The sequence below is a fragment of the Gambusia affinis genome, linkage group LG23, assembly GCF_019740435.1.
Source record: "Gambusia affinis linkage group LG23, SWU_Gaff_1.0, whole genome shotgun sequence".
Taxonomy (NCBI): Eukaryota; Metazoa; Chordata; class Actinopteri; order Cyprinodontiformes; family Poeciliidae; genus Gambusia; species Gambusia affinis.
In genome coordinates, this window is record NC_057890.1 from 9,977,046 (window position 1) to 9,991,821 (window position 14,776).

The window sequence follows — 14,776 nt, forward strand, 5'->3', positions numbered from 1 at the left end:
TCACCAATCAACTTACGATGTATTTGTTGCATCCATCTGTTGATAAATGACAGGTCTTTAAATCATTGTTTAAAACTGTGCACATTGAGCAAACAGGCTTGCACCTCAGTTGCATAAATCAAATGTTATGTGTAATAATAAGCCCAAATTTATATTTGTTGCGTGTTCTCATTGCTAATACGTTCTCCTTCCTTGGGCGTTTGGCCGTTTCTGGAGAGAGTCCAATAAGGACGGCGAGGTCTTGTCAAGTTTGGTTGTTGTTGCTCTCGTCTCGTCCTGATTACGGTGGTGTGACCGGCCGTTTCCCACTCACCGTTTTCACAAATAACTCTAAATGCGGAGCTAAACAGAGACTCCTCGCACTATTTAGGGCGTCTCTTAAGACGAGGGTACTGCCGTACGAAGGCATGGTTTTTGTTTACTCCACAGGCTTGCGTAAAGAGGGTTGATGATGCAATAGGGGCTCGGGGTGGGCGAGAGTCTGCAGGTGCTTTTCACATGCATGCATCCGTTTCTGGTCATTAACATGTGCAAGCACAAAAAGTCTTAACGCCTCTCCTACGTGCCTGTTTGCATATGTACCTGGGTGGCAATGTCTAATGTGGGACCACAAATGGGAAGATAGGGAGCCATAACTCGCAGCATACGGGAAGCTGAGAAGGAAAACAAAGTTTTGCCAAGCTCTGACACGTCTGTAAACAGCACAGGAAAAAGTTTTGAAGCAGAGATGGGAGGACAGAAAGAGGGAGGGACAACTAGGAAGGAAGGAGGACCAAGCAGGCATTTGCTTTTTTCTATCAAATGATTCCAGCTTTGGGAGACGTTGTTGTGCGTTTTTGCTCGGACAAACCGTTACAAGTTACTGGTATGGTGTGAGGGACAAAAACAAAAGACTTTGGAGGCTAATTCAAGGTACGATGCAGTTCATTTATGGCTTAAGTCTGTTTTAAGAATCTTATCCTCAGCACTGTTTGCATTATTTTTTTTGCCACACATGATTAAAATAGGTGTTGAGCCGCAGCTTACACGTAGCCCGCTGGTTGTAGTTTGCTCCATTCCAGTTTGTTTTTTCATGAGAATCATAGATATATGATGGAAAGCTCAACAGCTCCTGGGTGGTCTCAGGCCTCACAGCCAGTCATATACCAAGTCGTTTTTTTTTTCTGTTTTTTTTTCTTTAGATTTACTCCAAACTGATGATGTTAACATCCTGTCTTGGCTTCATCTTCTCTCTCTCTCTCTCTCTCTCTCTCCATCTCCCTTGTTTTTGTGCTCAGTTGCATGCTTTTTTTTTTTGCTTCTTTTTTTTTTAGGGTAGCTCCTCAGCTTGCTGACGACTAATAAGAGCTGTGTGTGCAAAATTATAACCCCATTGAGAGAGGTAGCAATTAAAGTTGCACATCGTGCTGTTTAAGTCCAGTGTAGTATTTAAACATGAAAAGGAAGCACTATCTGGGCTGCCGCTTGCATGAATTGAAAACAACTGCGACAAATGCGTGTAAAAAGCCTTTAAAATAAACGCATAACCGTAAAATATCCATATTTTATTTTAGGAATGCATTACTGTTAATGGATTCCTTATTTTTTCCCTATAAATGAACTTAGCATAGCAAACATGCTAATTTAACTTAGCGTCTAGCAGACCAACTAAAAGCATATTTTAAAGTGTGTCTTTGCTTATATTTTTGTGTATTTAATTTATTTTTTAAAGCATTTGTAATTTTTTTCTTTAACGATGCTAAATATATGAAGCTTTATTGGTCTTTTTAAGTCACGATAATAAATTTTGCTGGATTATAACTTGTCCCAGAAATGATTATGATAATCAGTAATGTTATTTTGAGACTACTTTCTACTAAAACAAATGTAATGACATAATAACGGAAGAAAACATTCTTAGAGATCGATAAAATGTTAATTTTAATGAATGTTTAAAACAGGAACTGGAAGACATTTTAAATGTCCAAAATAAAGAAAGAAAACAACCGAAATGACAAATAAAATGAATTATGAAGAATTTTTTTCCATCTAATTTTTGGTAGAAAGTGAGAGAAAAATGATACAAATATAAATTATTGAACTTGTTTTAATTCATGATGCCATTACTTGATTTGTTGCTTAATGCAACTGGCATAATAATATCTACAATCTTTTTTTCTAAGTTTCCATAACAACAGACATTTTTTACATGGGTAACTACAATAGCACAATAGCTGGAGCTGAACCACGTCCAAAACATTCGGGACACTTGGCTGGAGCTGTGGCCCCCTGCTGTTGAGGTTTTTATACTTCCTTTTTCTTTTTCCAGTGGTGCCAATAAATGAGGTCAGAGCTGTAAATGAATGCCTTTCTGTCCTTCTTCCTCGACCTGAAAGTGAGCAAAGGAACATATCTGTGTTTGATGATGTCTCCGCAGAGCATCATCATGGAGGACATGGACTTTGAGCGGCGCCGGGAGCTGAGGAGGCAGAAGCGGGAGGAGATGCGCCTGGAGGCTGAACGGTGAGACGCGTCTTGGGCTGTCCCTTTTGATATATGTATTTTTATTCAGGCGTTCTCTTGTGTGCTTAAAAAAAACACCTGCGCCTCAGAGGGGTGAATCTGCTGTCGTTTAAGATTTCTTTTTTCTTTTTTCTTTTTTTTTATGGGTGTGGAAGCAGGTTTTTTTTTTTTCTTTTTTTTTTTTTGTGCGATTATTCCCTGGTTGTTAATTCTCTGCACACCACCTCTGATTCTCACGCCAAGTTAGGGGAGGACGTTAGCCAGGAGCCAGGCCTTTTAAAAACATCACTCAGCAGATATTGGCTTTCCCCAAAGCAGGCAGGAAGAAGAAAGGCTTGATAAGAAATCTGATACGCTCTGTGATGACCTTTAATGTTCAATCATGCCCTGCCTCCCTGTTTCCAATTTTCTCTCCCAGATACTATGGCCTTTTGAACTCTCTATTATTTAGTGGAAGAAACTGATTAAACTAAAGTTAGCTTCTGCAAATTGATTCAGCCGCAACCCGCTAAAGTGGACTAATCAAAAAGGTAGTTAAAAGGCATTTACACTCCCTTTTTTTCCCCTAAGTTTTCTAAAAGGTCTCTTCATCTTTGGTGCAGTCCTTAGCGCTAAGGAAGCGTCTGATTTGGATGCAGATAACCGTCCAAGGTCACTTGCTGCTTAGAAGCCTTTATATTAGAACCTGCATCACTTATGGAAAACAAAGTGACACCGGGTTGAACTCTGCAGAACGCTTAGAACGGTTTTCTCTGAAAATTCGTTCCAAGACATTATGAATATGCGAGTTGTGTTTTCGAGTAAAGAGTGAGGCCAGTCGCTCAAGGTGAAATTGTTTATGTGCAAAGGAAAATCTGCAGTACAATTGAGGTAACATGTAAGGCACAGTCATTTCAAGTTGGTGTTAAAGTTAATTCTGCTTTGCACCTGATAAAAGGATAGTTGGATTTTTTTAGTATTGCTTTGGATTTAGGGCTAGGCATATTATGTGATGCTTAAAACTAGATTTAATTCTGACCAAGGCTGGTTTACTGCTTTAATGATGGTCTTTGGCCTTTTAAGTCTGCAAAAGAACTACTTCCTTTGTTGTTTCAAAATAAGAGTCACAAGCATAGATTAAAAGATGTCAGGGTTAAAGCTTATATCCTGGGCATAATAATGCTGTGAATTTAAACAACAACTAGATAAAGCCGTTAAGATGGGCTTCACTTAAACTAAAACACATGATCAACACTTTTACTTCTCCACAGAGACTAAATACTGCATTGCTGACATGCTAGTAGCTAACACTGTGCCCATTATCTGATACCAACCTAATTTTTCATATTTAGATTTAAAACTCTTTCTGTGGGTGGAAAAGCCTGTTTCATGCGACCTTTGATGTTCTTCAAAAAGTGTCAGCTAACTTTCTGCCTACCAACATGGCGTACATAAAAGACAGAGCGATAACAAACATGCTCCAAAATTGTCTTACTATATTAAATTACTTCTTAAAAATTACTTCAAAAGTTTTGTAAACCTTACTAATCAAATATCAAAGCAGTTAGATGGGCACCCTGTGTGTGATTGTAGTCGTCAGGGCTTCTGCACTTGGTTTTCTGCCTGTTTCCATTTGGACAGCTGTGAATAAAAGCCAGATGTTTTAAGCTTGATCATTTATTCCTAATTTAGTTGTTGCATAGGAGGATAAAATATATCTGAATCAAGATGTGCTGATATTGGATTTTCTAGAGACGGGGTGCGCTGGTGTTTGGTTTTCCTAGGCTAAGGTAAACGGGGATTGCTCTGAAAGCCAAAAGAAATGGCAAGGATAGCACTCCTCATTCAATTGTAGGTTTTTGGATTCAAGATCTCTACAACTAATTTTTGTCTGTTATGCAGAAGTAATGTCTTGAGGGCCTCTTTTAATTTCCACCTCTTAGACTTTCATGCCTCATTTCCTCAGATGCACTCTTAATAGCTGATTTAAGTGAAGCTTAATGGTTTCACAGCTCCCTGGCCCCCTTCTCATAGTCCACTGCTTAGAATTATTCATACATTTTTTCAAGTGTTTATGTTTATAGAGGACATGGAGCTGGACAGTAAAAGCAGACTAAAGAAAAGGCAACGGAAGAGATCAAAAGGGTCAACTGAGAGAAAACGTCGAAACTTTTGGGGAGTTAATTTATACGTCGTCCATCATTTTATGTATCGCGCAACACAGATCTCTTGTTGGTGTTTTTTCTGACAATACATTACAGGTGTCAAACTCCAGTCTTCGAGGGCCGCAGTCCTGCAGTTTTTACATGTGCCACAGGTACAAAACACTGGAATGAAATGACTTGATTACCTCCACCTTGTGTAGACCAGTTCTCCAGAGCCTTAATGACCTAATTATTCTATTCAGGTGTGGTGCAGCAGAGGCACATCTAAAAGTTGCAGGACAGCATGGCCCTCCAGGACTGGAGTGTCTTAGATCATCAAATTAATCTTATTATTCCACAGTGTTAACAAAAATCCACTTATCAAATGATTTAATTTATTAAGAAGGGGAAAATGCTACACTTACCCTCGCCCTATGTGAAAATTTAGCCACACGCGAAAGCTATACCCGTCAGATGAGGGAATCTGGAAATTACATGACAACCTGATATAGGAGAAGAGACACCAAAAAGCAACACACCAGGTCCCAATTTAAAGAATTCATGAGCAGATAAAAAAAATAGTTATTGACATCTATTGTGTGTCTAAAAAGTGTTAGAAAGCCTTTTTTTAAGGCTTTACGGCTGAAATAAACTACAGCAGGAGCCATGAATGGGGGGGGAAAAAAATGGACCAGTGAGCTTAAATTATTCCCAGAGCACATCAAGGACTCATTCAGGAAGTCCAAACAGAACCAAGAACGACGTCTAGAGCACGATCAGTGGGTAGACTTGCAGCGCAATAACCGCACCTGAAAACAAAACAAAAAAAAAGAATGTAAACCCCCATCTTGATGTTGATGAGCTCCAAGGCTTTCGGGAACATATTGAGTGAAGTGACGAGACAGAAGCGAAACATTTTGGAAAGTGTGTGTCCCCGTTGCATTTGGCGTGAAATCACACACTTTCAAAGAACCACAAACGGTGAAAGGCCGGATTTTTATCCGATTGCGGTGCTGCAGTCGAAACTTAAACGGGCAGTTCATTCTGGAAGATTAAAAGGTAGAGTGTTTAGATCTCTGTAGTTTCTCCACAGAGATCTAAACAGCATATTACCAGTTTTTCCAAACCTTAGATGCCAGTTGTTGCTCTGAAGGACGGCACTAACAGTTATTAGCTTTTTTTACCTGAAATAAATTAAACAATGTTCTGAAAGCTGTATATTTTTTTCTATTTACTCAGGGAATTGGTAGCAACTGGTAATAAAATTGGTTTCATTTCAACTCCAGGTTTCTTTGAGGAAGACTGTGGGGCCATGTAATGGTGCGTGTAGGGATGCTAAATTCCTGGCTATTATGTGTTTACTGGCCAGCTCTCCATTTACTACATGCTCGGTCACTGCTATTGTCTGTGTGGTAGAGTGTGAGTAGTAGTGTGGTCAGTGGGTGTTTGCATGCTGTACTCGATCACGTTGCTTTGTGTGGGGTGGGAGCCTGCGTGGAGTAGATTTTCACTCGGTGTGTTTCACCTCCAGAGGTGATGAAAGCTTGACAAGCTCCATTCAAGCTTTTTTTTTTTTTTATATGTTTAATCCATGCTTTGTTATGTATGGCGTGGAAGACAGGCAGCCAAGTCTTACCCTGTTCTGTTTCACATCAGCCTCCGTTGGTCGTATGGAAGTTGTTTCTGAGACAGAGGTGCACGGAGGGCTTTGATTTATTTCTCAGATTTATTCAATAAAGCCACAGACGTCCGCATATTATTCCTCAAAGCTTTCTCACACACTCGTGTTCTTCAATTCCCCAATCAATGCTACTCATCAGTGCCGGAGTATGTTTTCCTTCAGCGAAACACACTCGGACAGGAATGTCTCCAAAGAGCTCATAGACATGGAATTTTCTCAGTTGATTCTGAAACCATGCTGCCTTGACTGAAACTGGTCTTTCTTTGTGTAGAAGCATACGCAAGTCAATAAAAAGTTAATAACCGTCAAATGAAGTTTATAAATTTTTCTGGAGTCTGGTAGAATTGTAACTTTGCTGTGCAGACAGCTAGTTTGTGATGTGTTTAGATATATAATTTTTTGACTAAAGTAGTTAATTTTGTGATTAACATTACATATTATTTTTGCTTGTATGTGCAACCATTTTTTTAATGAAATTTAGGTGAACGACAAAACGACTTGCTTTTAAATTTTCAACATGTTTAGCTAAAGCAAAGCTACCCATTGGCTTTGTGCTAACAAGTCAGCTAGTTATCTATCTTTACAGAATTTTCTTATAGCATATGAAAGTCATTTTTTCTCAAACTTTTCTGGTGTTGTCTGGTGTCTTATTTTTCCTTTGCATTAGCAAAGAAAAAATATCACCTTTTCATTAGCTAGCTATTCGCTTTTAACCTGGTACAGCTCTGTGTTACAAAATAGTGGCACATTTGGCGACTGCTAAAAGTAAAAATAACTGATTTTCAGTTAAATATCTTATTTATCTTATTTATAAAACTTGTTTTTTTGGTTTTTATAATGAAGTTAATCAGCATTAGCTTAAATTTCAAACATTTCAAGCTAAAACAAAGCTGGCTAGTAGCTTTATACTAGGCTAAAAGGAAAAGTAGATTGAAACTTTTCAGAAATTTGTACGATGGATTGTACTAGCGCGTTGCTAGTACGATTAATGAAATATTCACAAATGTCCAGTAATGTCGTGTCGCCACAGTCCAGATGTTGGGTCTTCATGGACTGTTTGAAATCCTGAAGGATGTGCAAACTTATACTAGAGAAGAGTGGCGCATAGTCATACTCTCTGATAAATCTTCCTTCCAATGGTTTAGAATGCCCACGATTATTTTTTTTCTGGAGAATAAAAGACTAGGGATACCATGAGTCCTACAATGTGTTAACAGAGACGCACCCTGATGGAATCCACATGTTGGATTGCTTCAAATTCAAGGGAGTATAGTTGCTCATAATTCTGCTGAAGAACAATGCGTAGAAGGGCAGGGGGGACCAAAACGCACTCCAATAAGCAAGCATTTTTCTTTTTGAAAAGTCATTTTCTAGCAATATGAGGCAGCTTGTCTCTAGACAGTTTTAGTGAAGCGTCTCATTGACCGTAACTCTGAAATGAGAAAACACTGAACTATTGCTTCATCATCTCGCCATTCGGATGTCGCTTTCTTTCTGCTGACTTACTCCTACCCTTTCCTCTTCATTCTTTACGCCTCTCCTGACACTCCCCTCCAGAGACCAGGAAGTGCTGAGGAAATAACACCCATCCCCTGTGAATGAGCCATGTCAAACAGTCCCCACCCTGGCTGAACACTACTCCAAACATGACCCGATCGTGCTTCGTAAACCTTCGACTTCTGACAGGAACTCGGACACATGGAAACCTTCCATGGACGGAGACGTTTCTACCTTGCTTTTTGACCTTCGTGCGTCAAATTTTAACCTGCTGGATCCCTTTGAAAACTTTCAGTTCAGGAATTTATTGCAAATCTGTTGTCATTTATCTGCGAGTAGGAATAAATGCATTTGGGTGGGACTTTGAATCGGCTAACGTTGTCTACCCTTGGAAGAACGCAGGGAGGATGGACTGTGGTTCTGTGGGCCGGTAGAAGGAAGGGAAATGATCCAGGGAGACCAGCGTGGGAATGGGTCAGCATTTCTGACAGCCCAGTCCAAGCCCCCGCCCTTCACTCCCCCCCAACCCCTTTACCATCCTTAATTCATCTAGCCCTCTCGTCCCTGCAGCCTTTCTCTCTTCACTTTCCTCCCTCTGTCCCTCTGTTGCCACGGAGGCTTTAAGAACCCCTTTCCCATGGGCATTTCCCAAATTATTTTCACTGACATTTCTGGGATATTTTCTAGTAATAATAATATTTGGACATTTTTCTCCCTAATAAGCTCACTGATGGTGATGCTATGTCTGCAGACAGTTGATTTTTTTTTAAAGCTCACACAGACCTATGCTGTATCGCCTTATATTATGATTCATGTCAAACTGCTGTGTCTTCAACTTTTTTGTTACGTTAGAAAAACTTTATGTACTTTTTTAGGATGTCATGTGATGGACCAACATAAAGTTGTGCATATTAGTGGAGCGGAAGGGAAATAAAATCATTTTTCCTTCCACGTAACAATATCACGCTACAAAGTGTTGACGCATCATAAAAGCATAAAAGTTCCACTCACAGAACGCGGATGTGACGTCGACAAAATGTAGGAGAAGTTCAAGAGGTGTGAATTCTTCTCTCTATAAATATGTAAGATGTCAACTTGTGATCTCGAATGTTGTTTCCTTTCCATTTTGTGTTTGATCACCCTAGAAACGGACATCTGTTGAAGGGTAGACACCGGCAAACCCACTTAGCTTCTAGCCGTGGCTGCACATCATTTTGTACAGGAAAAGTTGGCCGTGATAAAATCTGCAGATTACTCCGTTTTCCATTATTGTGCACACCCTTTCCTTCCCGTTTTTCATTTCCCGCTTCTCCTTTTTGTCCCTGCTCCCCGTTTCGCCTGCTCTCTCTTGTCCTCTGCTCCCACCTCATATTTCTGTCAGTATGCTGATAGAGTTCGGGGCCCAGGTACGGAAGGAGGCGGTGGGAAGGGGGGGATATTAAATCAGAGCTTTGCTTAGTGCATGCGACTCCAGCCAAGGCTGTGATTGACGGGAATGCTAATTCAGCTTTTAGGAGTTTGTTCTTCTCTCCTACTGGAGGAATCTTTAACCCTGAGATCTTCGTTGTCGTCACAGCCACCAAGGACTCTTTTGTTCCATATTTAGCCTGTGTCTTTCCCTCTTTCTCATGACATTCGGTGCCGTTTCTGGGGCGGACCGGTCCCCTGGGAGCTACGCCGGTTGTTTCACAACTTTTTTCTTTTTTTTTTGTCTGTAAAAACATCACATCGCCATGGCATTTTAAATGAAGGTTAATGTGATTTCTATTAAAGGGGAGTATAGTTAAAGAGGATGTTATTTAGAAAAGCATATACATTACTCTTTTGAATTGTGGCTGATGTAAGTGCACTGGACAGTTTTATGAATTTGTTAGGCTTTTCCTGCAGAGAAAAATAATAAAATGTCAAATATAACTTATTGCTAATGTCATTAGAAAATAGGTTTCCTTACAGTCATGGGGGTGGGAAACTAAGTAAGCTTGGGCTTACTTCTTTTGGATTTAAGAGAAAAAAGGAACATCCAAGAGCTGCTAATCAATCGCACTTGATTTATGGCTCAACAGCAAGTGTGACCACATTTTGGAAGCTTGCTAATCAGTAATGAAATGGAGGATTCCTCTGTCTAAATACAATGCCAAAGCAGGAAGACATCAGCAGTGACCTCAAAGATGCAACTGCTGCTGCCCGTCAGTCTGTGAATAGGTTATAAATCCATTTACCAAACAGCCGAACTCTTGTCTTCCTACAGGGGGAAAACGGTATTCTAATTCTGCTGATCTGAAGCAGAAATACGTAGCACAATGTGAAGCTGGAAAGACATCAGCAATGACCTCAGAGAAGCAAGTGTTAACTCCCCACCAATATGGGAACAATGTCGGGCTGTTTCCAGGTTATTTCAAGTCCCTCCTTCACTGGTGAAAAAGATTATTCCCAGATTGTTGGGTTAAGGGATACAGATGTGTATAAACACAAAAAAAAGAGCTGTTTTCTGGATAAGGGAAAAAAGAACATGACTGCACAACTTGGGGTTTACCAAGCCGCATCTGAACAAACCAGAAGACTCGAACACATCCTAGTAGAGATGTTTGGCTCCAAAGCACTTTGTCGTATTATGCCTGAACCCAGCATATCAGCTCAAGCACCTTCGGAGATCTAAAAGGGTTAGAAGTACGACAAATTTAGCTTTTTTTTTTTTTTTTTTTTACTTCTGGCAATTCTTCTAATTAAGTCGACTTCAAACCCCGAAGTTCCCTGATTTAAGGAACCGCACACGTAAAGTGCTGCCTGACATCACTTCCCATAAACCTTGCATGGGCATCAGCAGATTTATCGGCACTGTTATGACAACACGGTCCATGTGGGAGCAAAATTGGAGCCAGAGGCAGAGAGACGGGTAGCAGCTGAATGGGGCGAAATGAAGGGAAAAGTTGTTCACAAGCTGTAAAACTTTGCATAAACCAGAGCAGCTTTGGCTCCGCTCCCCACACATGTTGCAATTAACATGCAGAGGCATGTTTCGCTGGCTGACCTCAAGACGCTGCACTGTGATCTGAGGTAGCTGGGGCGTGTGGTTCGCGGTGGGAGTGTAAAGGTCAGCCAGGGCGACGGCAACGAAGCGTGGAACTCTGTTCATAAATGTGAGGTTACCCAAGCAATCTGATTTCAACAAGAAGTCCTAAAGTTTAAAGGGAAAAAACCCCACCAAAATGATGACTTTGATGTCGGGCATCCATATTTAAGAGGTAGTTTGGTATCAGATGTACTTGGAATTGCAACATCTTCCATGTATACTGCTTATTGTAGCTCACGTTCAGTTGCACCTTCCAGCATTCCCCAAGCTGACTCTGGCCCCAGAGGAAGGCCTAGACTTGTTGCTTTTCATCACATCTAAGTTACATTTAAACTTGCTTTAAAAGGAAATAGACTGTGAACTTTTTTTATTACCTTTTTATGATGTCTTGTTGATGCAGGGCATTAAATAGATGTAACCACAGTGTGGTTCTCTGCCTTTTTTCTTTTCTTTTACAACAGTACATCCTTGGTAATGTCTGGGCATTATAGTAAGTAGAGCAAGAAGGTTGTAAAACCTAATTCAAAAACCAGATGTTTACCCATGTCTGAGACGCAACCTGCTCTGGCCGTTATCCCGTCTGCTGGAGGCTTGACCAGATACCTCCAGGTGGAAAATCGGGCTTTTTTTGTTATTTGAAGCAGTAAAACGCTTTTGATTTTTATCGCCTGCACTTCCCCGCCGCTTAATCGGCACACCTGTTTAGAAAAACGGTGTGAAATGTGGAGAAATTCAAGATTAAATTTTAAAAAGTTATCTAAGAGTAGAAAACATTTTTTTAAAAAACAAATTTTCTTTCCCCTCTTTTCAAAATTACCAGTTTCACTTTTAAGTTTCAATAAAATAAGTACAACTGAAGGTTAATGTGGTTTAAGTTAAAACATTGTTTTAAGTTAAAGATGCACCAAGACATCAAGCTGTGATCAGAATTGACTTTTTTTTTTCACTTCTGCCTGACTTTTCCGGTGGTCAGCTGATCATAAATCCAAAAATAAGATTTTTGTGTTAATTTATTTATTTAGTTTTGATCAGTGAATGCAGCATATCTAAGACGTACTATGTCATGCAACACTCTTCGGTGCGGAAGTTGTTCCAGAAGGATCGGCTGTTTTTTTTTCTGGAACACATTACCCGGGAGTGATCCTAACTAGATGCCTGAACCACTACAAGTCCGACTTACTGCCATCAATGTGAACCAAGTTCTGACGGCGGTCATACTGGAACCTGACAGCCCATATAATGGACTTGGACAAGTCCATAAAACATGTAAACTGTTTGGGTGAGCTCCCATGCAGCTTTAGGATCCTACTAAGGGTGTAGAGGTGGTTCAGTTTTCCGTGGCCTGGATGAAAACCACAATATTCATTTTGAATCCCAGGCTCACCATTCCAGTTCAATTAAAGATCAAGTACTCTGATGCTTTTAGCATGCAGATAATTGCACCCCTTGCAAAAATATACAAGATTATCACTGCTGTAATTGAATTAATGTACCTTTGACATATACGTCTATAGTTACTGGCTCATTCCCGTTATGTCAGCACAAAAGAACAACTTTTCACTTGATTTTATTTCAACTTTTTGTTTAATTTTGTTCATGTTCGAAAATCCCAATTCCTGGTATTAATGTGTTTCTCAAAGAATTAGCTGTTAAGATCACTTATAATTTAGACCAGATCTGGACAATCCTGAAACACTTTCATGGCTTTCTCTTATCCGCAGCCAGACTTGGTCTCAGGCTGACTTTTTATCAGCTCGTGAAAACTGCAGCCTCGATAAGAAGTATTAGATGTCTCACAGCTGACAGGTCAGCGTGATAAGAGAAAAGGAGTGGGGCGGGGATCTGAGGGGGGAAAAAAACAAACCCTGAAGCAAATCCATCAGCTCTGGTCACTGTGGTGATTACAGTCCAATTTAAAGAATCATTCACTTTGAAGTCTCTGACTTGGAGGTTTAATTGAGGAGGGGAAGAAGGGTTGAAAGTTGGCTTAAGAGGAGGAGGTGTGGGGGAGAAAAGACTCGGAAACGAAAATGTCCTTTCTTCCCCTCACTTGGCTTTTCTTCTTCTCGCTCCCCTCAGCATGCTCAGGAACGATGACGACGAGGAGGAGGCCGCCCGGGAGAGGAGGCGCAGGGCGCGTCAGGAGAGGCTGAGGAGCCGGGAGAGCGAGGAGCCCAGCAGCCAGCCGGACGGCGCCGTCATGACCAACAGCCACAGGTGACGCTCGCACTGAAAAGCAACTGCATGAACTTCTTACCTCACAGTGTCGCTGTTAAATTAGAACTGGAGACAAAAATGCAAATAATAGCGAACGGTTCAGCTCTTCCTCAGCGGGGAGGGGACTTGCTGTGAAGCTTCCTGCTGGTACAGAGTTCAGCTTTTTAAGCCACAAACTAGTGTAGCTGAGTAAAAATGGCGCTTCTTCATCTCAAACGAAATGTCCATGACCTAGATAGTGAATAAAGCAAGCAGCAAATTGGGAGGACTTCCTTTCTAGGGAAAAAAAATGCATATTTGGTGTTTCACTAATGCATGATCTCATCTGAAAAATGGCCAAAGAGCAAAAAAAAAAAAAAATCCATCACGTTGCATTGGTTGTTTGATGAGTCGTCTTTGCAACAGTGGAAGTGGTGGGAAGAACCGACATCCAGAAGTACAGACGTCGCTTTGTGGTCATGAATGTTTCCTCCCTTTGGGCTTGGAGATACATCCTGGGCTGGTCAAACAACAAGGGGATTGTGCCTGAGGACGCCGAGACGCGACCAAGCAATAAACCATTGTTGATTGTTTGCAGCGATAATGTTTGCCAGACGTTTTAGGTCAGAACAGTTTGAGTCACGCTGGTTTGAGCGAGGTCGGAGGATATACACTTTCAGATGGTCTGCTTGCGTGTTGGCATAAGATTGATAACGCGGATGTACATGTTTGTTTTGGACGTAGGCGTGTAAATGCAAAGTAGTGATTTATTGTGCTCTACCTGCAGTGACAGCAATCTCAGTTTGGGGAAAAAAAAAAAAAAATTAATATTCCCATTGGGGAGGGAAGCTAAGCGCTAACCAGAGCAGGGTTTGCATTCAGGAATTCATTTGCAACCTTAAAAAAGTTTGAGTTTAATCATTAGCTCTATTAATTATTTCTGTGTTACATATAATAAATACTTATAGTTGCTGTTTAACTGAACAGTGTCTGTATTTCCATGTTTACTCACTAAAACACCATTTAATCTGTCTTGTCACAAATTTGGTATTACTTCAGAATTACAATTTTAAAAAAGTAACTACAAAAGTGTCTTGGGACGGATTTATAATTAAAACTACATAAGCCAAGTACTGATGCAAATCTTGATTTCCATCACTGTTCATATCGGTGTTAAAAACCTAACTAATTTTAAAAAACACGGTAATAAAACAATAATAATAACAAAAACAGCAAAAAAAAATTTGCTTTTGAAAAAGTTTCCCTGTTTATTTTACTGATGCACAAATTTTTTATTGCTAATTTTTACATAACAGACCACAGCACAAAAACCCAATAAAGCATTTTCTCTCAACTTTTGTGCATCTTGTCAGATTTGCCCTGACCCCATAACTGTTCGATTTTGACCTTTTGCTGAAAGGTTGTAAACAGTGTGCAATGAAAAATATTTTTAATTTACTGCACATTATTCTGTGCTAATAATGTTGTACTTCCATATTTTGATGTGCTTTATGTGGTTTTGTTTAGTTTCTCCAGATTCCCATTATAAGCACATTGATTTACTTTTGAGTCTATATTTTTGGTATAAGATGCTGGGAATACTGAATATGACATATCTTAAATGTAATCTTCATTAATAACTAATAAACACAGTGTAATAAATACAACAAAAACAATTACGACAACTGTAAAGTGTCCTATAAGCAC

General features: G+C 40.1%; 1 protein-coding gene across 6 annotated transcripts in view; it reads left to right on the forward strand.

The window, feature by feature from the left end:
- cald1a (caldesmon 1a) overlaps positions 1-14,776 on the forward strand; it is a 131,125-nt gene that overhangs the window by 97,728 nt on the left and 18,621 nt on the right. For 4 of the 6 annotated variants that reach the window (XM_044108076.1, XM_044108073.1, XM_044108074.1 and 1 more), the window contains 2 exons: positions 2,417-2,502; positions 12,953-13,090. In XM_044108076.1, the coding sequence (XP_043964011.1) occupies positions 2,426-2,502; positions 12,953-13,090 (215 nt within the window). In that variant the 5' untranslated portion in view covers positions 2,417-2,425. Of the gene's footprint in view, positions 1-784; positions 913-2,416; positions 2,503-12,952; positions 13,091-14,776 lie in introns of those variants that run through there. The other 2 variants (XM_044108071.1, XM_044108075.1) reach the window with 1 other exon arrangement.